The sequence below is a fragment of the Nothobranchius furzeri genome, chromosome 4, assembly GCF_043380555.1.
Source record: "Nothobranchius furzeri strain GRZ-AD chromosome 4, NfurGRZ-RIMD1, whole genome shotgun sequence".
Taxonomy (NCBI): domain Eukaryota; kingdom Metazoa; phylum Chordata; class Actinopteri; order Cyprinodontiformes; family Nothobranchiidae; genus Nothobranchius; species Nothobranchius furzeri.
In genome coordinates, this window is record NC_091744.1 from 11940222 (window position 1) to 11965194 (window position 24973).

Sequence of the window (24973 nt, forward strand, 5' to 3'; positions counted from 1 at the left end):
GTGCAATACGCATATCACAAAGAACAGGAAAAAACGCAATGAATGGTCAGCTCAAATGTTTGCTCCACATTATGCATTTTGTTAATCAAATGGAAGCACAAAGTTTTTGACTAATTATCTTTTGATCTCATTTTTTGCTTTTTTCATTTTTATTATGTTCTTTAGTCATTTTAAAATGTTTTCTTTGTTCTTAACTTAAGGATTTGTTTATTTATTGCAAGTCATATCGTCTTCGCGATATTGATCACTGTTATCGTGTGTTTTCCTAATATCGTACAGCCCTAGTCCAGGATGTCTGCACATTTCCATAATAGCTCGCGGGGGCTTTGCTGTCACCTATCAGGGGTATTGGACGAAGAATCTTGTCCTCTGTTGGCAAATGTCGTTCGATTTGTCGTTTTCTGATCAAAATTGCAATTTCAAGCAGCTCGATCACGTGATTGTCAAAGCTGCGTTTTTTGGTAGCGTTTCTGACTGACCAGGACCTGTTGTAGCTAACTTTACACCTGAACGGTTTTCCGCAGACTCAAAGTGTTACGGCAGAAGCAGCGAAAACCGGTGGGGGTGTGTGTTGTGGGACATTTGTTAGTTTGTGTTTTTATTTATTTTTCATGGCGCTACTGCGGCGATAATATTAATGGCTGTGACCGTCTCTCTCTGTCGCGGATTTTCTGTCCCTCACTTATGAACGTGAGACGAAGAGAACAATTTAGCGTCTTCCTGGAACAGTGAGAAACTAATAAGGACTTGACTGCCTTTATGAGTAATGAAGACTTGAGAGCATTTTTCTGATGTAACAAACTCTTGCAGAGTCACGGTAAATCAACATAAGCATGTGAAATGTGTTTTTGTGATGAATAAGCATCCAGTCAGCTCGCTTCGGTAAAACAGTGTAGGGAAAACTTTGTATGTTTGTTAATAAATATAGGTGGAACTCTAGAAAGTTGAATATGGTGCAAATCAATGGTTCGGCCATGGCTGAACGGGGAGAGCAGTCGTCCTAGGATGTGAAGGTCATAGGAGCGATCCCCAGTCCCAGCAGGCCAGAGCCAAAGTGTCCTCAGGCAAGATGCTGAGCCCCAAAGTTCCCCCCGGGTGTGATACAAGTTGCAGCCCACTGCTCTTTACTAATGTAAGGATGGGTCAAATGCAGAGAAAAAACTTCCCAAGGGTAAAGGGTGTAAAAAACAAAAAAAAAAAGGTCCATTTATTAGTTTTATTATTTTTTATCCTTGCGTTATTGGAGTAATGGCTTTTAATGTTTTGGTTTGATGTCATTTTCTGTCATTGTGCTGAAGCTTGAGTTGAAGAAAATAGTGAACTGAAGTGAAATAGTTCAGCGCTAGGTGTTGCCTGGAGGATGTGAATCTTTGAATTCATAAAACTACAACACTAAAGACGTTTGATTAGTTCCGAGTTGTTGCTTTTGATGTATTTATTATTTTATTCCTTCGTGAACATTTTGATACAAAGCAGATGATCACTATGTACAAAAGTTTAATTCACTGCATTTCTGTTTTTTGCCTCTTTTTTTTTTCAGAAACAAAGCAGTACATGGTGATAAAGATCATCTGTGGAGGAGACCACAGTTTCCTATTATACTCCAATGAGCAGGTTTGTGATTTAAGGCTTTATTACTATGGTACTTCCCTGAAAACCTATTTTATTTCTTTATTTCTGATTATAATCAATCACTCCGAGTATAACATTCAGGCTGAACATGAAAATAGTCTCCTACACCTATCTCCTGCATTAGCTTCTGATAGAAAATAGATGATTCAACTTCAGGATTTGAAAAGCCTGATAGATCTACGCCACACTGTCACTTAAAGTTCATTGATGCAACCATCTTGACTCACGACAGCGAAGGCTGTTGTTGGTTTGATGTCCAGGAAAAAACAGAGAATGTCTCGACTTCAATTTTTGCTTCTGTGTCGTCACAGCATTGAAGCTGAATCACCGATATAGCTCATGTAATTCAAATGCATTTAATCCAGAACTTTCCGTTTGTTTATAATTTATTTATTTTAGGAGCATCAAAAACGCACGTGTTATAACCTGTTTTCATTTGCACTTTTTACCTGTAGCTTTTGTAGCCTGCTGCAGAAATCTCACAACCTGAAATCTTGACAGTTTAATCAACAAATATGTCTTCTGCTTAGCGTCACAGTTTCACCACTGGGTGGCGGTGATGCCTAAGCTTTGACTTGTTAAGCCGTAAGAAATATAGAGGACTAACTATAATTGAGCTCAAACCTCCGAGGCATCTGGTCAGAAATGTTTCCTATTAAAAGTGTAAAAGCTCTCTGCTTCAGCAGCACGTCCTTCAGATGTTTTATTGTGGTTTCATGTCCTCTGATGAAACAGACTCATCTGAACCTGATCCGCTCCTCACACACACATCAGAAGGATCCACGTAAACCACGCTCTGCGTTTGTTTCTACAGAATTCTATCAACCCGGTGGACTTCAGAGTGATCAACATCAGTAAAAGTTTGTCTCCCATCAACTATGAGAGGTTAAACTCCTGGAGGTTAAAGCTGATGTACAACACAGACTCCAGTGTTGCAAAGTGAGTCGCTAGTTCTCGTTTTACACTTTGGTAAAAAAAAAAATTGTTTTATTTTTCACAAAACACAATCTTTATTCGACTGTCTGAGCCCTTCTGCGTCCTCCAGTCAGCTAACACGTCTGTGGTTTTTTTGTTGTTGCCCGCAGTGATATTGTAATCCAACTCTCCTCTGCAGCTTGTTGGAACGCCAGCTTCTTGGACCAAAGGTACACAAACCTTTTCTAAGTATTTCACATGGGTAGTCTTCTCAGTAATCTTCAAGATCTTTATATGAGCTAATAAAAACATTTTAAAGTCAGAAAATAAGCCCATGAAATCAGTAAACCTTTAATATGTATATATGGTTTATATACGGTGAGTAAAAAGTTTAGTTGACTGAAGAAGAAACTAAACAATAATTGGAGCTATGTTACTTAAACGCCCTTGAGCACAAAAATGTTTTTCTGATATAAAACTGGCGATTAAGAACAATCTTTGCTGCAACCAGGAGGTAGAACAGTTTTTTATCCATCAGTAGGAACCTAACTTGTTAAGTTTCATTATTCAGGATTACAGATTCATTAAAATGAGACAAACTTGACCTTCAGCTTAAAGGACAACAAGTCACCGAGTTCAATGCCCAGGTTAATGTTCTTACAAGGTGTCCTTGTTCTTCATGTTGTAGTTTACTGCTCCATGTGCTAAACCTTATTCATCAAAACAAATGCATGCCTCTGAGAGAGATGTTATCTGAGCAGTTGCTTAGATGAGTGCTACCCTCCATGTTTCCGAACCCATGTGAAGTCCATGGCTCTTTGTGGCCGACCCATCAGCAGATACTTATCATGTTCTGAGAGCGAGTTTGAGAGGTCAGCTGGATCAAAGGCAAGTTTCTGCAGATGTAGAAAGTCTCCTGAAACCAACACCAAGTCATCGAGTTTCTTTAATGGAGCCAAAACGTTGGTCTTATCCAAATCTGAACCACAAAGAAAGTGTCTAGATTTAAGCAGCCAGTAAATTCAATCTCACCCTATAAAAGACCATCAAGAGCTCTCATGATGGTAATTAAATTACTTGGTTTCAAATCAGTCTTTCATTAAAAATAAATGATCTCTGGGTAGCTATGTCTCTTTCTTATTTCGGCAAGGCAGCTTTATTTATAGATCACATTTTTGATCAATTTTACAAATCAATCAATCAATCAAAGCTTTATTTATAAAGCGCCTTCCGCAACCCTGTCAGGAAGCCCAAAGCGCTGAACATGGTTCAGTTGTAAGTAATTATACTGAATAAATCAACAATAAAAGAAATTCAAATTACAAAATACAAAATGGAAATAACAAAATAGATGAAACATTCCGGTAAAATACAAATGTGTGAAACACAATTGGATTGAGTGGATGGATTGAGTGTACCAATGAAAACTGTGGAATGGATTCAACATAATAGAGGGCCATAATCAAACATGTTCTGGAAACGCCAAGCGGAGGAGGTGTGTTTTTAGGTGATTCTTAAAGACTGGCAGAGAAGGGGACAGCCTGACTGAGGGTGGCAACTGGTTCCAGAGTAACGGGGGGTGGGGTGTGTATCAACAAGAATCTGGCGATACAATATCTATCAAGATATCGGGAAACCATACGATATATTGTGATACAAAAAGAACAGGTGATATTGCAATTTATAAAACAAAATTTGCTTTAAAGGTGAATCCGCGTTTATCGCAAAATCTCATTCCTTCAGAATACAGTAGGGTGACCAAACGTCCTCTTTTCCCCAAACACGTCAATTAGGGATGCAACGATACCACTTTTTTTCCAAACCGATACGATACCGATACTTGGATCTGAGTACTCGCCGATACCGATTACCGATACAGATACTTGTACCACACAAAAAAATGCAATGAATTGGAATACAGGTTTTATTTTCTTCTGTTTTCAATAGGAAAAAGACTGTGAGGTAGATAAAAGGTAGTATAAGTGATCACAAAACTAAAATATTAGGTGAACAGAAATGACAAGTTACAGTGAAGACACTTTCAAGCAACTGCATTGGTATCAGTTACTGGAATCTGTTAACTTTTACCGATACCCATACTGGTATCAGTATCTGTATCGGCACCGATACCGATACCAGTATCGTATCGGTGCATCCCTAACGTCAATTTTTCCACTATCTGTCTGGGGCATCCACGGGGGTTTCCTGTATTGATGAAAATGTCTGGGGTTTTCATCCAGGGGCAGGGTTTGAATTTGGGGGGAGCTGGAAGCCCTCAACTTACACACCCAGGAGGAGCCCGAAAAAGTTTTTTCTTCCTATATTACATTATTTATATGGACTCTCAGTGTAACGGGGATTCTTTTAAGCAGAGAGTGACCCAACCAAAACAATTATGTATACACCACAGTTCATGTCTGTTCATGTTCACTGATACTTTCTATTTTTTATTGATGTCTGACGCGCTTCGCTACTGCAGCGGAGCTCGCCGCCCATGCTCCAGTGACGCGGCTGAGCGCACGCTCGGCTATTTTTGTGTCCAGTAGATCTCTTTGATGTGCTTAGTTCAAAAGTAACTTGTGAGGTGAAAAAGTAAGATGCTTCTGGAGAATTGAACAGAGATGCAGGAAAATGAGGGATAGAAAAATTGCTCCCTTCAGATTTATTAATAATATAAATGAAGGACCTCTTCACTACAAAGTATTCTTTAGTACATTGTCATAGTGATTTTCTTCCTTCATTATTGACTCATTTTCATCATATGATGGAAAAACAATCCATTATCTGGCTCATCAGCTGCAGCCTAACTCTAGACTGATTTTGAAAGATGAAGTGGTGGGATTTTCTTCAGATGTTTAAATCGCATATGTACACAGCAAACATATCATTTGTCACAGTTTGCTTTACTTTTGACCCTGAACAGCTTTTAGATGATCTTTAAGCAGAGTCACCATGCACTGACTCATTCCTCTGTTGTGTGTAGCATCAACACCGGTGTTATGAGTTCCACAGGGTGAGATCTGATGTGTTGAAGCTAAATCAAACATTTTGCTCTAAAAAAGTTAAAGTTGAAACTATAAATATCATTGTCTATTGTGTTGGGTTTTGGGGGGGGGGGTTGTTTGAGTCATGTTCCAGTTGTATTAATCAGTTTGTGTTTATTGCCCACATCATCCAAGTCCAACCACAGCTTATGTTATAGGAATTATTAACGTTCTGTTCCGTTCAGTGAGCCTGACTCACAGCTGACCTGGCTCATGGCCAGGTCGAGTAGATTCTTGTTTCATTTATAATGACTTGAACGTTTGCACTGATTTTTATCACAGTGCCCCTGAATCTGAACTCTATTTACGTCTAGTTTGCGATGGCACATACTTTGATTTGTTTGTGTTTTCCAGTGACGATACTCACTTCAAAACCAACCCCAAAATTCCAGGCATTGACTTGAACTCTGTCAGAGTTCTGTTTGAGTGTCTCAGCAAACCGGCCTTTTCTGGACTCCTGGAACAGGTATCCATTCTGATGTTTATCTGACCTGAACAGCTTTTTTCCTCACCCACTAGCGTTTAATTTCAACAAGGCAACTTTAGAGAGAGGGAAAAAAATGAGTCGGACAATCCATTTTATTCCTCTAATTGTAGCGGATCCAGAAGGTAAACCTAGACATCTCTCTCCCCAGCAACGCTTCCCAGCTTCCTCTGGGGGATTTCAAGGTGTTCCCAGTCCAGACAGGACATGCAATCCCTCAAGAAGTTTCTGAGTTCTCCTGGGGACTTCCCTTCAGTGGGATGTTCTTGATAACTTTCAGAGGGAGGAAACCAGGAGGCTTCCCAATCATATGCCTGAGCCTTCTTGGCTCTCGATGTCACCTTATGGAGGAAGCTCATTTTGACTGCTTGTATCCAGGATCTCATTCTGTTGGTGAGGTTTGGAACCAAGACAGAACAGTAAATTGAGATGTTTACCTTTTGACTCAGCTCCATCTTTACCACAACAGACCAGTGCAACTCCCTCTTTACTCACTTGCTCAGCTGTGAATCATCCCAGTCCACACTGAAGGCCGTTGCTTGAAGACATCAACAATACCACATCATCCACAAAAATTGAGGAAGAGATCCTCCGCTTGCTAAGCCGGACACCTTCCTCTCCATGCCTACTAGGCCGTGACCATGAACATAACAAATAGGACCAGGGAAACAGGGGCAGCCCATGGCAGAGTCCAGCCCGTACCAGGAAAAAAGTTTGAATAAAGCCCGAGCCATACTGCCTGTTTTTAAACCATCGCAAAGGACTATATATCATTTCATACGGTGCAAACTAGCTAATGAGGGGGGGAAAATGCTATCGTTAACACTTCATTTGTTGACTCCAAAAAGGAGTGCTCCAAACTCCCATGACCCTCTCAGCAACTCCACAAGGGTGAAGATCTGGTTCACTGTTACTCGACCCAGATGAAAGTCACACTGCACCTCCTGGATATGAGGTTTGACAGTCAGAGCCTCCTCTGCAACACACAGGTTAATTCAAGTGTGTTGGAGCAGAGAAACAGTTAAAACATGCTGGACCTGGCCCTCCAGGACCGGACTTGAATACCCCTAAGCTAGAGTGAAGTTCCCCCGGGAGGCTGTGGAGTGTGATACCCCTGTAGTTGGAACACACTCAAATCCAGTCAAAGCAATCTGTAGTGAGGTTGTTCAAGAAAACCATAATGTTTTGTCAGTGTAACATCTTTGTGATCTGTTACTGAAGATTTGTTTTCTGAAGCCAGAATCTCTTATTTAGGTTGTTGGCCGTAATAAAATGCTGAGAAAGAAGAAACCTTTTGGTGTAGTGCAACATGTAAGAACCAAAAGGAGCTGGGTTTGTTATGACACTACATCAAGTTCTTCCACAGATCCAGAAAAGCAACGAGCAGGACTGAGTCATAGCCACTAGTGGCTCTGTAATGTCGGGGTTGGGAGCCAAACCTAATACGAATTTTTAATCAGTGGTTGAACTTTAGCCACAATCCAAACCACTAGAAGCCTCTCCCAAAATGTTTTAACTCCAATTTTTCTCCTGTGGCCTTCACTAGTTTCTACTTTCATCTTTCAAACACATAGTTTACATTCGTCCTTTATGTGTAATTTGTTTACAAGTTTACTGTAAATAATGACCTTTTAACCTCTGTTTTCAGGCCAGCACGAGCTTTGAGAGTCTGTTGATTCCCCAGCTGCCCCGCTCCCCTCCTGACGTTGAGGCCATGAGGATCTACCTCATCCTGTCCGAGTACCCCGCCCTGCAGGACTCCAAGAACTACATCCGTCTCACCATTCCTCTGGCGATGGCAATTCTCCGACTAGACACCAACCCCAGCAAAGTATTGGGTATCATACCTCCTTGAACATCTTTAAACATCTATACCCCATGAAAGAGATCTTAAGAATCAATGACAATGTAAAAATAGATCAGTCAGAATGTAGATGGTTGTTGAACGGTTTTGGTGAGGTCTTAAGAAGCAAACTAAACACACAGACTGACCACTTATTGGAGTTTGATAAGTTGTTTTGTGCGTGCACCAATCTGTCCCTCGGGTACGACCCCATCACGTGGTGGTGTCATGTTGATGTAGAGTGATTGTCTTGTTAAATTCAGCACTAAAATTTACTAAAGATTTACTTCACGCAAGATGAGCCAAATTTAATCCTAAGGGTGTGTTTTGGCAAGAATTTGGTGATTTTATGTGTGTGTGTGTGTGTGTGTGTGTGTGTGTGTGTGTGTGTGTGTGTGTGTGTGTGTGTGTGTGTGTGTGTGTGTGTGTGTGTGTGTGTGTGTGTGTGTGTGTGTGTGTGTGTGTGTGTGTGTGTGTGTGTGTGTGTGTGTGTGTGTGTGTGTGTGTGTGTGTGTGCGCGCGTATGTATATATGTGTGTATACATGTATATACTGTAATTTCCAGACTATAGAGCGCACCTCAATATGAGCCTCACTGGGCTAAAAGCCGCAGATATCTACTGAATTGAAAACGTAGTTTAACTGAACGTAACTGAACTGATCAGTATCAAACAAAACAGAAAAGTTATTGATTAGTTTAGTCATCGTCCTCCTGCACACTGAAACCACTGAAGTCATCTTCAGTGTCGGGGTTGAACAGCCTCAGAATATATATATATATATATATATATATATATATATATATATATATATATATATATATATATATATATGGGTAGACGATGCAATATATCGTGATACTAAAAGCCAGATATTTGCACATTTTGAGACACCGGCCAGACACTTCCTAGACACTTGTAGGCCCAATCTCAATACTCGCACTGCGCTCTACGGTCTTCAGCAAATTGCACTTGGAGAAATTTCGCAGTAGGGTTCGAATGTGTAGTACACAAGTGTGCAAATAATTGCTGAATTGAGACAGGGAGCATTGTGTCATCGATCGCAACGCATGCCGGGATGCTGGCCGCTGTGAAACTTTTTTCAAAAAACTTTATTAACAACTTTCAAACAAACAACAAAGCAATTATTTGAATTAAATTTAACTTCATTGCTGCTTTGTCTAAAACATTCAGAGCATCAACTAATCGTCCTAAAATTAACTAATTTCATTAGAAAATACATATTTTCAGAAAAGGAACTTGAACCTTTTCTCCTGCAGCAATGACTTGTGGGTAATACCCTTGCCCGAGGTCCGCATCTCTGCGGACTTGGGTTAAGTGCAGATTAAGGGTGCAATGGGGGTGTGGTCAACTTCCGCACGTGAGAATCGGGACACCCAATGCACTCGAACCCCTGGCCGGGAACACGCACTTGAAGGGTGCAAGTGCGAGTATTGGGATTTGGCCGTAGTGTTATCATGAGATCTCTTCTTCCGTCAGAATGAATGTGGTAACAACCGCTGCCATCTAGCATTTGGAGTTTGATTTGCACCACCCAAAAGAAATGCAGTAAATATTTGCATGTAGGTTCTCAATAAGACATTTTCTACAGTACTTATATATAGAGAGAGATCGATTGAGTATCACAACATGAAATATTGCGATATTTCATTGTATCAATGTTTTCTAATTACCCCTAATTACTTCCTTTCTGTTTTTGCAGATAACTGGTGGTGTTTTGTGGATGGCAATGTGTTCACCAGAATGGTGGACACGTACAAGAGCATTGTTGTGTTTATGCTCACAGGAGGCAAGACGCTCTTGGTACCTGTATTCTACGACAATTATTTTTTGGCCACACTGCAGCTGCTGGAGAAACTCCATAAGGTCAGGACAGGTCAAAGAGGAAATGTTTGTTTACTGCTTACTTTGAAATTAGCTCATTTAAAGGTTTTTTTTATTTGTTTGTTTATTATTATTATTATTTTTTGCTTCCCCAGGTGAACCTGAAGGCCAACCATGTGGAGTACAGCCATTTTTATATCCCTGATGTCACCAGCCTGGTGGACATCCAGGAAGACTACCTCAAATGGTTTCTGAGTAAAGCCGAGATTGTGAGTGAAATGTTTTATTTTTGTTGGTTATGTTGGACACCTGTAGTTAACGTACCGTAAATCCTCTAATACAGGCCGGTATTCAGTTAAAGGCCGGGTCTCCAATTTTGGCCGGTGTCTGAGTCGGCGGAGGTGAATAATGGCCGGTCTCTTATTGTGGCCGGGTGGAATGTGGTAACAAGCAAGTACGGGGGGCGGTTGTGTCATCGTCTCTCTTTTGATTTGCGAGTGATAGACCGCGAGGGTAACTTTAACCGTGCGGAGACGAAGAGGAGGCGAAAATTTGATATCAAGTTCAAAGAGAACGTGCGCTGCAGAACACTGGGGAGCAATAGGGGTTGTATGAACTAGTCGACGTCACTATAGTGACTTTTTATGCCTGTCGTCGACTAGTCGCTGTCACGTGATAATGACCGGCAAGATGCAGCCCTCGGAAAAGACAGCAGCCTGCTGTCGGCAGGTGACAAGCTCCTGCGCTCGGGGGGGGGGGGGGATGTCCCAGACCGTGTACTGACACGCGATCGTTCATGTCGGTTCATTTCCTTTAATGTTTTCTGTCTTTTATTTGCGCCTGATGTGTTTCGCTGCTGTGAATTGGGGCACATCACCTTGTCCTCCGACGCACCGATCACTGATGCGGCCGCCAAGCAGCGAGCACTCCGCTGTTTTTGCGGTCGGTAATCTGCCTCCTGAGCACGGCCACAGTAACAATCAGGTGTTGCCAAATTATTTAACACGCAATCGTTCATGTCGGTTCATTTCCTTTGATGTTTTCTGTCTTTTATTTGCGCCTGATGCGTTTTGCTGTGGAGCGGGGCACATCACCTTGTCATCCGGTGACGCGCCGATCACTGATGCGGCCGGCAAGCAGCGAGCACTCCGCTGTTTTTGCGGTCGGTAGATCTTTTAGAACTGCAGTTCAAAGGTAACTCATAAGGTGAATATATATGAACCCAGGTAGCAGTTTCTCTTTAGGATTGAGAGGAGATGCAGGAAGATAATAAACAGACAGGACAGAAAAATAGTCAAATAAAAACAAGTTAGTTTTTGTACCTGGTGGTTGCAACAAACAGACACCATTGAAGGTAATCAGAAGTGAGGAACCGAAAATGAAATAATTATTTTAATGTTTAGAGCAGCAGGAACTCTGAGAGGCTGCAGGCGCATCAGTGAGTTTGCGGCCAGTGCACGCGCGGGGGGGGGGGGGGGGGGGGGCTGAAGCAGAAACTACCGTTGTTAAAAGAAATGTGTTTAACTTTGAAAATGTGGGCTCAATATTAATTGTCAAAAACTCCAACGAACCATTAGTTCATTTTGCTCAAATAGAAATAGAGGCCTGCCTCTAATACGAGCCCTCCTTCCAATAAAGGCCTGGAGCTTGATGAGCTTGAGTCAAATACAGTCCCGGGCCTGTATTAGAGGATTTACGGTATCTAACCCTGCAGACAGGCTGCGATTTTTACAATTTGTGCCAATGTTGCAAAGTATTTTTCCCTTAATCTGCTTCTCTTATTTTGACTTCTAGAAAGTTGGATCATCTCCTTCACAGGTATTTGTTTCCATATTAATCCTTTTAGATTAGTCTTGGAGACGTCATTAGTGTAATGCTGTCACCTTTCCCTGCAGAGTGACTTTCCCTCCGTAAACCTCTGTGCCTTTCCGTTCATCTTGAACGCTCAAGCCAAGACTACAATGCTGCAAACAGATGCTGAACTGCAAATGCAGGTATAATAATCTGTTGAATGAAAGTAAAAGCTGTAACTTTAGCCAGTTAGCTTTTAATAGATGTATTAAAACAAAAGCCTCTTTCTCTCTCTCTGTTTCTCCCTCCCTCCCTCCCTCCCTCTTTGATGTGCAAATGCTACCAAGATGGCAGTGAGTGGTGCAAACTTGCACAATGTCTTTATGCTGCTCACACTGGAACCCCACCTTGCTAGAAACCCCTACCTGGTGCTCCATGTGCGTAGGAACCATTTAGTAAGTGACACCCTACGTGAGCTCACCATGTACACTGATGTGGACCTCAAGAAGCCACTCAAGGTTTGGAGAAGCGCTCATGATTGTTTGTTTCTCTAAATTTTAAACACTGATGATGTACTTTGGACTCCTTCCAGGTGATATTTGATGGCGAGGAGGCTGTAGATGCAGGTGGAGTGACTAAAGAGTTCTTCCTGCTGCTGTTAAAAGAGCTGATGGATCCTGTTTATGGGATGTTCACTCATTATAAAGACTCCAACCTGCTGTGGTTCTCAGACACTGTGAGTATTTCCACAGAACTCACCACAGAGAGACACTCGGGGTCATATCCTCTCTGTTTAAAGCCTTTATTATGTATTACAATGGGAACTGCTTAATGATGGCAGAAAGAAAAGAAGGCCCTCTCAGTGGGACTGGACCAAATTTAACCTGGTCCCTTTCAAAAACGCTGAATAGGCTTGATATCTGTTTCCTTCCAAGTTTAGAGTTGGTATTGTGTTTAATCCACAAGCTTTTGGTTGGTGTTTTGTAACTTCCTTTTGTTTGGTCCAAAGGTGTGCAGGCAGCTATTTTACCTGCATTTGTATTTTCCCAGAAGAGTTGTTGTTTCTGTAGTTACTCAAAGGGATACTGTTTGTCAGTGGGAACATGCAGGTTTACTAAACAAGCACCTCTATGAGGGAAAATGTCCCAGAACTGTGACCCCCATATTTAAAAATACAGAGCAGGCTGTGAAAACAAATTCTATATAGCCCACAAAATGTATATACGTCTTTTTCTTTTTGCCTCTGACATTTATTTTATAGTTGATTCACTTTTTTTTTCCTGCAACACAACTCCTAATGCAAGATGTTTATACCGTTGTTTGTTGAGGAAACCGTTATCCATCAGATCTGCCACTCTCAGTTTTGTTTAAGATGCTGTTCATGGACAAATGAAATCGTATGGTTGGGTAGCATAAACATACATACAGACCATGTTGATGCAGGATAAAGACACAATAAAAGCAACATTTATTTAAAATGGAAAATTTACAACAAATGATACTGAAAGAGTCTTTAAATACCAATTTCACTTTTTTTTCCATACATCTGCAGGGGCCTCTAGTATAATTGAGTGACTTATTAGTCGATATCTGTGGGGAAAAAACTCTGACGCTCCTGTTTCAGGAAGTAGAAGTGATTAAACTACAGGATGTGGTGTCTTATTTCCTGATATTTGGATATCTCGCCTCTGATTGGCTAACAGCAGCACAACTCTAGCATAACCTCAGTTTGCTTTTCAATGTTGGTGTTTTATCTCCACAAAAAACACAAATCTGAAGGATTTCTGCTATGTCGTGGAGTTGCTAATGCTAATGGTTAGCTTCTACTAGCCGAGACACGCTCTGCTCTCTCCTGGATGCAAAATCAACAATCGCTTTCTCCATGAAGTCCATGAATGCAAATTTGGCATTATGATGTTTTATTGTCTGTATTTTCTAACCAGAGTGTTTCCATGTCTGTTTTCTATCAGTGGCTAATGCAGGAAATAGGGGTAGAAGACTATTTCACGTTCAGCCTGCATGTGAAACTGAGTGACTGAAAAACAGTTTCTCAGTGAACTTGGTCTTTAACCAAAGAAGTGCAATTCAAATAAATAGGATCTGCTGCTGTTTCATTAAAACATATTTCACATGTGAGTTTGAGAAAATAGTCCTAAAGACAATAAAACATTTTTATTTCCATTTCTAGTGTTTTGTAGAGCAGAACTGGTTCCACCTGATTGGGGTCATCTGTGGTCTGGCCATCTATAACTCCACTGTGGTGGACCTGCACTTCCCTCTCGCTCTCTACAAGAAACTTCTAGATGTTTTGCCCAAACTGGAAGACTTTAAGGAGCTCTCGCCGACAGAGGCCAGGTGGAGGCTTTTCTACAGCTTTACTTGCTAAAATCCGTGTGTCTAGACATTCATGCCTCATGGCCTAAGTTCTGTTTATTTACTTCACAAAGCAGACCACGTACAACCACTTTTAAAAATATTCCTGTCTTTCTGTTAGCAAATTCTACAAACTTTTATTATCACTGGTTTCATTATTCCACTCATTAAAGACATGATTGCTCCAGTTTCTTGCGATTTTAACTCGTACTTTGACCTTGTCTCCATGGAAACATGAATTCATCCTCTTATACTAATTAGCTTATCCTTTCCTTTTTTCTTTCCATTTGTCATTTTCCATGCTTGAGTTGTAAATATCCACCTTGTTTCTTGTAGGATAATGAACTCTCAGCAATCCCTCTTGAGTCATTTCACCAGTTCCCCTCTAATCTAACATTTTGTAATCAGATTTTTGCCCAGATTTTCTTTCCGATTATTTGATCCTGTGTTTTTTTTTTGTTTGTTTTTTGCAGGAGTCTTCAGGAGCTTTTGGACTATGAAGGGGAAGATGTGGAAGAAATATTTCTTCTTAACTTTTCTGTGTGTAATGAACTTTTCACACGTTTTAATAGCTGATTTAGGGTTGGATCATTAAGTGTTTTGTAATCTAATAGCTAACTGTCCAGAAATGTCTTAATGTTGGACGTTTTTGTACATCCTATGAACTTTTTTTAAATCCTCCTTAAGACAACGTTCCAAATGTGTCACAAAAGCCTTACTTCAGCATTAAAAGGCTACATAATTCAATGAAACCTGTCGCTACTTTAAAAAACTAAAATAAACTCTTATTAAGTCATGTTGGCCATGGGGTAGCCACATCCTGCCAAATTGAAGCCAGCAACAAAATTGCAGTTCCCCCCTCATCCTCTAGGGGCTGGATCTAAAAAGGCCAACTTCACAGCAGAAATAAGCATGTTAGCAGCCTCATTCAAAAATACATTTTAGGTTTATTAGGTCAAGTTTACAGTCATGACAACTCTGAGGGGGGTGAACGTATTTTTGTAATTCATCTGTTTAGATGTAACTAAAGCTTGATATTATGAATAATTAGGGTGTGCCCCTTTAATAGACAGGTAGCAGATGAGCTAGCAGCTTTCCTCCTGCTTACTCCAGGGAAGGCCTCAGCCTCACGTTTAAAAGTGTTGCAGCCTAGAAGGCAGAGGTTAGCAGAGTCACTCAACTGCAGGTTTCCGGCTTAAAGTCCCCACCAACCTCCGTTAGCTTCAGTTAGCTCGTAGCTACATTGGCTCAGAGTTTAACGGGTGTCAGTCATCTACTCCCACACTCACAGTCCCATTATCAGCTCCATTTTTTTATATTTTGGGAGTGATGACACATGTGACGCAGCCAAGATGGCTGTGGTGCTGGTGGGAACTGCCCACTGGGCATCAATTCACCTCTTCAGAACCGTGCAGGTGACCATGCGAAAGGACCGTCCTTTATGTTTACAGTCAATGATGTTGGCAGCTCAGGTTTTGGTAAAAATACCTGATATAGTTCTGCTTGCCACAACAAACCCTTGAAGCTCAAAAGGTTTATTTAGTAAATGATATGAAAGTGTTTTAGTAAAAAATTTCATTTGAAATCTATTATTTTATGCAATTCTGCATAAACTGATGCGCTGTTACATAGGATACCACGGATGAGTCGGTCATAATGAAATGGCTGTGTTGACATTAATACCAAAGAAGAAGCTTTTGAATATTTTAGCTTCACAAGGAAAATCTCGTATTTTACTTTTAATTGGAGAGAATAAAAGAAGGCTGATGTGTTTATATTTTAGATCACTAGGGAGAATTATGGGATGGTAGAAGTCAAGGAGCTGGTTCCTGGAGGAGAAAGCATCGCCGTGGACAAAAACAACAGGTTTGACCCCTTAGCAGCTCAAATACACACAAAGACAACGAAATGCTACTAGTGACACTCTGTTAGCAGGTTTCCAGACTGACTTTAGATTATTACAGTATTTATACAGTACCGTTTTTGATTTCTCATTATAAAATTAAGTTGAATGCCCACAGGAATGGATGGGTGGAAATTTGATGGTGTGTAAAACATAGAACAGAACTTGGTGTTTTCTCTAAATTCAGACCAGTTTTTTGGGCAGTTCTGCCATTAAATATTTAAAAGTAAACTTCTCTAGATCAGTTGGGCTCAAGACCCCACTGTGAGTCACAATAACCCAGGAAACTGAAAAAATATATAATTGTTGTGTTGTTTTTACCGTTATTCTCTGGAAACATCCACCAAAATGGTGTTGAAAATGAATTAAATGATGCCCAGTTTTTGAAAAATATTGGTGGCTTCGTAACACACAACCATAAAAATCAGGTTTAAAATACACAGGAGCGGGTCTAAGGGTGTTTCTCAATGTCAAGGTACCTGACCTTGCGAGGCGATGTCTTGCAAGGACACTGTCCTTCCTTGCTCAAAGAAACTGTTAAATGGAACAGACTTGCATCACGTGACCGCGGCTTCCACGGCGGTCACGTAACGTCATGTGACACGGGAGATAACGTTATATTTTATACCTATTAGTTTCTATTTACCGTAAATATATGACGAGACTTTTACTTTTTAAATTATGTATATATTTATTAAATTAAAAATATAAGTGTTACTACCCGCTAGCCACCGAAGCTGCAACTAATACGCAACTAACCAGCAATAGATAACTTCTTTGGATCTAAAAAAAAACATTTTAAATTAGCTGACTTACTTTTAAACTTCCTCCTTGAACCGTTACATTATCGTGGTGGAGGAGTTTGAGTGCCCTAATGATCCTAGGAGCTATGTTGTCTGGGGCACTTTGTGCCCCTGGTAGGGTCTCCCATGACAAATTGGTCTCAGGTGAAGGGTGAGACAAAGAACGGTTCACAGGATCTTTCATGGATGTAATTTCAAAGAGTCGGAGTACCCGGCCCGGAGGGTTACTAGGGGTCCCACCCTGGAGCCAGGCCTGGGGTTGGGGCCCGTGAGCGAGCGCTTGGTGGCCGGGCTTTCGCCCATGGGGCCCGGCCGGGCCCAGCCCGAACCGGATACATGGGGTCATCCAACTGTGGACCCACCACCCGCAGGAGGAACATGAAGGGTCCGGTGCAATGTGGATCGGGTGGCAGACCAAAGCGGGAGCCTTGGCGGTCCGATCCCCGGACAAGAAAACTGGTTTTTGGGACATGGAACGTCACCTCGCTGGCGGGGAAGGAGCACCGGCTAGATATAGTCGGACTCACCTCGACACATAGCATTGGCTCTGGAACCCAAGTCCTTGAGAGGGGTTGGACACTCTCCTTTGCTGGAGTTGCTCCGGGTGAGAGGCGGAGGGCTGGGGTTGGCTTTTTGCTAGCCCCAAGACTCTCTGCCTGCGTGTTGGGGTTTACCCCGGGGGACGAGAGGGTAGCTTCCCTGCGCCTTCGGGTCGGGGAACGGGTCCTGACTGTTGTTTGTGCTTATGGGCCAAATATCAGTTCAGAGTACCCACCCTTTTTGGAGTCCCTGGGACGAGTGCTAGATAGTGCTCCATCAGGGGACTCCATTGTCCTGCTGGGGGACTTCAATGCTCACGTGGGCAATGACGGCATGACCTGGAGCGGTGTGATTGGGAGGAACGGCCCGCCTGATCTGAACTCGAGTGGTGTTTCGTTATTGGACTTCTGTGCAAGCCGCAGTTTGGCCATAACGAACACCATGTTCGAACATAAGGATGCCCATGGGTACACTTGGTACCAGGGCAGCCTAGGTCGCAGGTCGATGATAGACTTTGTAGTTGTATCATCTGACCTGCGGCGGTACAGTATGTTTTGGACACCCGAGTGAAGAGAGGAGCGGAGCTGTCAACTGATCACCACCTGGTGGTGAGTTGGATCAGTTGGCAGGGGAAGATGCCACGTAGACCTGGCAGACCCAAACGCATAGTGCAGAGAGTCTTGTCGTTTCGCTGGAGGTTGCACTCCCAGGGATTTTTGACCCTAATGGCCATCCGTTGATAAGGTCTTACTCAAACACAAAAATACTGCTTTCTTGTAATGATTTAGGTATGTACTGCCTCTCCATCGCCAGGAAAAATACATTGTCACTTTAAAGCTACAAACATCAGCCGATATGTTTTTTTATATGAATTTAAACAGTTTTCATCATGTTGTTTATAAATTACAACATATCCTCTTCATAAATCAGAGTTCTCTTTTGGATTCACCTAAAATTAGGGATGTTGGATTCCTAAAATGATTTAGGTTCTTATTTTGTATTAGGACGGAGACCCTGAATATATTTGATTATATTGTTGGAATTTAATAGTTTAACTATACTTGTGTATGTTTATGTTTATTCATTTAGCAGACGCTTTTATCCAAAGCGACTTACAATTTATAACCTATAAGGCATGTTGTGATCTGTGGGGGAAACCGGAGCACCCGGAGGAAACCTACGCATGCATGGGGAGAACATGCAACTCCACGCAGAAAGGCCGCAGCCGAGTTTCGAACCTGCAACCTTCGTGCTGCGAGGCAACAGTGCTAACCACTGCGCCACCATGCAGCCCATACTGCACACCAACTATATTGGTGCATTAACCTAGAGATCTAGACAGTCCGTAGTAGCAGCAGAAATATTTTGGTATGCATGTTGGTCTAGCTACGCTTCATAGGAGCCTCAGCAGGTCTACCACTGACCTAAGCAGTTTTGTGTTATGCCAATTACCTCGCTCTATCAGTTTGGTAGGAGGGATGATGCAATGGAGAGGAACGACTAAGATGACGTTATTGCATTTGAAATGGCTTCAGCTTTGGACTATTTAGACTTGGGCTTTTCTTTGAGTCGAGAGCAGATAGAGGTACTTACTGCCCCGTTGACTGGCATCTGTAGCTGTGAGTATGTCTCGTTCTTCCTTGTCCAATAGCATGCAAAGGCAGTTTGAAAGACAAATATAGATTCCACCACCTGAACTCTGTCTATGAGTCTGGGCCAGACTATATACTCGCATACATAGGATGGCTTGCCAGGATATTGATAAAAAAGCTGATGTAAAACATCTCCACCAAAAATCATAAAAGGTCATCAGTAAACTTGAGATTCTGCATGTTTGACTCACAGCTGGTAAAACCGTAAAACTGTTTCCTAGGGTTTGTTGGCCCTTTGGACTTTCAGAGTTAAGTGTTCATATTAAAGACAAATCAGATAATTGTAGGATTTATTATTGATGATTTGTTGAGACGGCCACGTCCCTGTGCAGCAGACAACCCGTGTTGCTCTAATTTAAGTAAAAATCAATGATCTGTGCTGAACCCAGGTGGCACTTTGTTTTCTCCTCACAACCGCTCCATGCTCTGGGCTCATTCTTGTGTTCTGTGGAGGAGTCCTCTGAGATCTGCAGGCCTGACGACGTCTGCATGTCTGGCAGCTTGTGGTGACCAGATGGTGAAAAACCACATCAGCTGTTTCTCTAAAACCCTCTCGTGGAAATAATAGAGATAAAAATCTACCCTCTGTTCTTCTGATTCTTTATTGAGGATCAAGGTCAGACTGGGTGTTTTGTGTCTTTTTAACTTTTTAAAAGTCCAAGCACTTGTTTGTTTTGACATCATTTGTAAAACAATTTCAGTTTTATGTGCTGACTTGTCTCTGCAGCTCTCTTCACTTCTTTGTTGCTTCTTTTCTTCCAGCTTTACCAGGTAACCTTACATCTTGTATTTTATAGAAGTGACCTCTAGAGGGAACTTCTTCAATTTGACTCTGATGTTCATCTCAGTTTAAGGAAGACCAGTCAATAAGAAGTCACAGTGAACTTAAGAAATACTTAAGGACTTTGGTAAAAAATAAAAATTCTTATTTTGGACAAATAAAGGCAGATTAAGCCTTGTAATTATAAATAAGCCATTCATGTTTTCTGTTTTGATATTAGTTAAAAAAAAATAAAAGAAAAAATCCTTGGATTTTAAAAATACATATGAAGAGGAAACCCAACATGATGTGTTTCCCAAAAGGTTTGAGTGAAATGAATTATTAAAGGCTCAGACAGCAGTGTCTCGCCCTCCGGAGGAATTTAGACCTTTTGTTTTAGACTACAGGATGTTTATGGAACGACAGACAAAAGACTGGACACACCTAAACACTGATTTTGAAACGTTAGGTGTGTCCAGAACTATGATTGCTGCAGTACGTGTTTGTTTTCCCCTCTTGTTAACATCTATAATACTTAAAGGGGCATTATGGAAGTTTGACAGCCAAAACATGTATAGAAATAATACATTTCTTCTTCATACATTCTCCTGCAATGGCCTCGTCCTGTAGAATGAGCCCTGGTATTTTTTACTGAGATTGCCTGTTTTTCTGTAAAATCTCAGAAAAAGAGAGATGATCGGGTCGAGCAGGCTGCTTCATGCGTGTTCACGCTCAGGCATAGCTCGTAGCATTTGCTATCAGTAGCTTTAGCAGCAGAGAGTGAGGTAGTGCCAACTCAGCGACTTTGTCGCTGTTCCTAACGCCTAGTGATGAACCTAGCTGCATTTCTGAGGACCCTTAGCTACTTTCTTCTAGATATTTTCTGCAAATTAGCAACAAAATAGCCATTTTCGCTCCGAACCGTTCTTTGAACGTTGTTTCAGCTGTCATCAAGGATATAAACATTACAGATGCAAAAGACGTCATTGGTGCTTTAGCTCACCTAGTAAAACGGCGGACTGTCGTGCGGAAGAACCGGGTTCATTTCTGGATGTGAACATAGTTTATTTAGAGTTGATTTTTTACATTAATGATATATTTTTTTACAGTAAGATGCCCAAATTCTCATTTGAGACTCGCCGAACGGCATTGAATTCACAGATAAAGATGTGGGTTCAACTTTCATTTTGGAACAATTTTAAAAGCAAGGGAAGGGCATGATCTGAGCATGCAGGAGGACTGACCCATCATAAACCTTTGTCGGCTGTGCTGAAGAGAAAGGTACAGAACCAAATTATTTAATTAATTAGCTGCGCGTTCTCCTGTCTGTCCTCCGGGCCACACACACACGGGACTGTCTCAGCTGTTATTTTCGTTAAGGAGTGTGCACGTACAGCATGCGCGCCTCGTGCACGAGCCTACTATTGAAGTTGCCTTTACGCTTTTGGCCTGACGGGGCAATCGCGAGCATAAAAATTCAAAACTCCGTAAAGTCCCTTTAATTTCTTCTTTTTGTTGTTTGAAAATGTTATTCAGTACCTTAAAATGTCCTAATTGCTCAGAAATTTGTTTCAGATGATCAGATGGGAGCATTTTCGTCAAAGCAGCAGTTAAACACCTTAATAGAGCTAATGATTATGTTTACAAAAAGGTTTACTTTTAACTCCACCGTATCAATTAAACTTGGCGACTTTTCAAGTCCAAACCTTTGAAAACACAAGTATTGGTTTGATGATTGGACATAACCAGTGGTGCAGGTAAACCACGGCTTTGATGGGGCTAATGGTGCAGAGAGACCTCCCTGACATATAAGCAGATTGAGCTCAGACTAAATGGAGAGGCATTAGATGAACTAAACATTGAAACAATGTGGAGACGCACACGCAGACACAATGGGAGAGGAAGTGAGTGTTTACAGTCTGCGTGGTGTCTGAGGATGCAGCTGCTGCGTGGAGCTAATTGACCACCTGATGAGTTACTTGTTGTCTGTGTTCGTGCGTTTCAGGAAGGAGTTTGTGGAGGCCTACCTGCGCTACGTGTTCACGGACTCTGTGTCCGAGCAGTACTCTGCCTTCTCCTCCGGTTTCCTGAAGGTGTGCGGGGGGGAGATTCTGGCGCTGTTCCAGCCCTCTGAGCTGATGGCCATGGTGGTTGGCAACAACAATTATAACTGGGAGGAGATGGAGAAGGTCAGTTGGATGTTTGAAGCTCAGCAGCGCGTTTGTCAGCTGTGATGTGTTTATAATAGTGTTAAAGGTTGTTGTGGATGGGTTTTTTTTTTGTTTGTTTTTTTTGTTTTTTGTTCTCTTGGAAATCTTTATTTTTTATCCATTCTTGTGTTTCTTCAAATCTCAAAGAATTTACTAAAGCTTGGTGTATTAATCTGTAATGGATTTTGTATTTGGAACTGTTTTGATTAGTTTGGTGAATTTAAGACCCTCTTATTAATTAAGAGCTTAAAGGCCCACTATGCAACTTTTTCAGTTTTTAAATAATTTTCTTGAGCCAGTGTGTGCTAAAATGACCCTTTACAGGATTAATGAATTACCATTCAGACCTCCCTGCCATGTGCAGCCAGAATACCACACTTGCAACTTCAGAGTATCCGGGCCAACCCCTGTTGGTCTTAGTAATATGGAGCTGAAATGGTAGCACTGGAGTCTGTTTCAAGCACATTTCTTGCATGTTTTAGATCATGAGCACAGCTGATATGATTGATTTAAGCCGGCCGTACACTGTGCAACTTTTTTGAGCGAATTTTCCACTCGTGCGAGAATCCAGAAGATCGGGGTGAGTTTTGCGCTGAGCGTCGTGTAGTGTACGGAGGTTACGAGAGGTGATTAACACCACGTGACCAGCTACTGTGATCAGCAATCGTGAGCTCGCACGGACTTCTGGAGTGTTTGATATTTTGCCCGTTCCTCATGAGGGTTGAAGCGGCGCTGCGAGCAGCTGCGACGCAAAAAGTACCAGAACCGCTCACGGCGCATGCGCAATCCTGCATCAACACCGCTCCCCGCTATTTCCCTAATAACACAAGGTGTTCGTTTTTATTTCTACACGTTTTTTTACTCACAAAGATTGTCAGGAAAGCGTGTTTGTCGTGTTCATGTCAAATTAAACTGATCACAAAACACATCCAACCCCCATAAATCCCTGTGTGTCCTCCTGCAGCACTCCCGAAGGACAACAGGCAAGACAAAAAAGTTGACGTGTTGTGTAAAAACTGCTAATTTTAGCATATTTTTAGGTCCGACGTGTTGCTACCAGACATACAGTGTGAGCAGTCAGGTCCCATCCAAGAACTGGGTCGTACAGTGTGAGCGCATGACTCATGAGATCTGCCCTGTGAGGAAGTCGTACAGTTTGAGCTGAAGCTGAACGCTACGAGTGGAAAAAGTCGCACAGTGTCCGCCCAGCTTTAGTATTGAATAACTCCTGTAGACACTAATGAAGGCTGAGGAGACATTCCAGATGTTAGATTAAGGTGTTAAAAAGACAAACACACAGCGAGAAGAGTTTCTCTTTTGGTTTTACATCAGTGAATTAATAACGGACTCTAGGGGGTGCTAAAACTAAGCTAAAACTACAACAAGTGTACCTTTAAGTACACGCCAGGTAGCAGGGTGAAATTCTTTGTCAAATGTCGGGTGGGTCGACGGAAGTTATTAAATAAAAAGATTTTCTGTCCACTTGTTTAACTTCTCATAACGTCTCGTAACCGGAGGGTTGCGGGATCAAGTCCTGCTCAGTCTGTCATACTTGTGTCCTTGGGCTTGGGCAAGACACTTAACCCATCTTGCCCGTTGGTGGAGGTTGGAAGAACCAGTGGCATGAGTGTTTGGCAGCCTCACTTCGGTCAGTGTGCCCCAGGGCAGATGTGGTTACAATGTAGCTCATCACCATCGGGGGCTGACTGGGTAAATGACTGGATGTGTTGTAAAGTGCCTTGGGGGGTTGTAAAAACCTAGAAGGCACTGTACAAATGCAAGCCGTTTACCGTTTAGGTTTTTATTTTTAAAAGCGTATCTCTAGATAATAACTTTGGATTGTAGCTTTAATGCAGTACATTTTAAATGTAACAAACTTAAATGCCCAAAATAATTACTAATTATTATTAGTGTTTGCCTCCTTTGGAGTAAATACAAAATCAAACATATTCTAAAACCAACTATTATTTAAGTTAAAAGGTTTTAAAATTTGTATTTTTTTTTTTTTTGCTTTAACTTATTCATATTTGACCTGTTGAATAATTAAAACGTTCCTGTAGCGTCCTGCTGTGTGATGTCCTCGTGTGCAGGCGGAGTGTGTGCATCATTAGCAGCCGCTGATGTCACTGTTCGTGGTATCAACCTCCAAACTTCTGACTGAGGGAAAATGTGTTGCTCATGAGTCAAGAGGGGGAAAAACAAACCACCTCATGTTTTGATTCTTGCTAGATGTTGCATAAAAATTTGTTCACCATGTTATATTGTGTTTTTTGTTCCTTCTGCAGAACGCTGTTTACAAAGGAGAGTTCTCAGCGACTCACCCAACAGTCAGATTGTTCTGGGAGGTTTTCCACGAATTTTCCTTGGAAAAGAAGAAGCAGTTCTTACGTAAGCTTTTAATGGACTCATCGCCCCATCTGCATGAACGTTTAGAACCAAAGATGCACAGAAGTCACATTTAGTTTTAGAGACTTTCTTTTCTGTGGCTGTTGGTTTTTAATCCAGCATGTTGTCTTTGGGCTGCAGTGTTCCTCACCGGCAGTGACCGTATCCCCATCCATGGAATGGAGAGCTTGCGTATCGTCATCCAGTCCACCACGGCCGAGGAGCATTACCTGCCGGTGGCCCACACCTGCTACAACCTCCTGGACATGCCCCGCTACCAGACCAAAGAGATCCTGCGTCGCCGTCTGACTCAGGCCGTGGAGCAATACGAGGGCTTCAGCCTGGTCTGAGGGGCATCTGAGAGGAGCTTCAATGCACTTTAACTGCAATACACCCCGCCCAACATCCCAGTGTGTGTGTCTGTCTGAAGGTAACACTGCTCTGGACACACGGAGGTCACTGGTGAAGATGACCTGACATCAGAAAACATTTGAGAAGATTGAGAAACTTTGACTTCTGGGTGTTTGCATCGATTTTGTTGTTGTTTTCTTTTGACTTCTTTAAAAAAAATTGTTTCGTAAAATTGTGTATTTTATATTCCTTAAATTCTATTTTTCACCTTTAAATTTATTTTGTTGTTGCCCTGACACAATATATTGCTTTTGGTTATTTTTAATTTATTAAACAGAGGGTTTTATATTTTGACAAACATGTATAGATTTGTGTAAATAGGACTTTAATCTCTGCTCCTTATGTTTGGAGGGGAGTTTAGTCTCGCTGATCCTTTTAAATCT

General features: G+C 41.7%; 1 protein-coding gene across 1 annotated transcript in view; it reads left to right on the forward strand.

Moving 5' to 3' along the window:
• Positions 1–24752, forward strand: part of herc3 (HECT and RLD domain containing E3 ubiquitin protein ligase 3) — a 37672-nt gene extending 12920 nt beyond the window's left edge. The window contains exons 9-25 of the mRNA XM_054743666.2: positions 1541–1614; positions 2447–2571; positions 2718–2777; positions 5946–6057; positions 7724–7913; positions 9641–9804; positions 9918–10031; positions 11557–11580; positions 11658–11756; positions 11901–12071; positions 12146–12289; positions 13742–13908; positions 14400–14466; positions 15710–15792; positions 21590–21773; positions 24080–24182; positions 24321–24752. Of these exons, the coding sequence (XP_054599641.1) occupies positions 1541–1614; positions 2447–2571; positions 2718–2777; positions 5946–6057; positions 7724–7913; positions 9641–9804; positions 9918–10031; positions 11557–11580; positions 11658–11756; positions 11901–12071; positions 12146–12289; positions 13742–13908; positions 14400–14466; positions 15710–15792; positions 21590–21773; positions 24080–24182; positions 24321–24529 (2090 nt within the window). The 3' untranslated portion in view covers positions 24530–24752. The remainder of the gene's footprint in view (positions 1–1540; positions 1615–2446; positions 2572–2717; positions 2778–5945; positions 6058–7723; positions 7914–9640; positions 9805–9917; positions 10032–11556; positions 11581–11657; positions 11757–11900; positions 12072–12145; positions 12290–13741; positions 13909–14399; positions 14467–15709; positions 15793–21589; positions 21774–24079; positions 24183–24320) is intronic.
• The last annotated feature ends 221 nt before the right edge of the window (positions 24753–24973 follow it).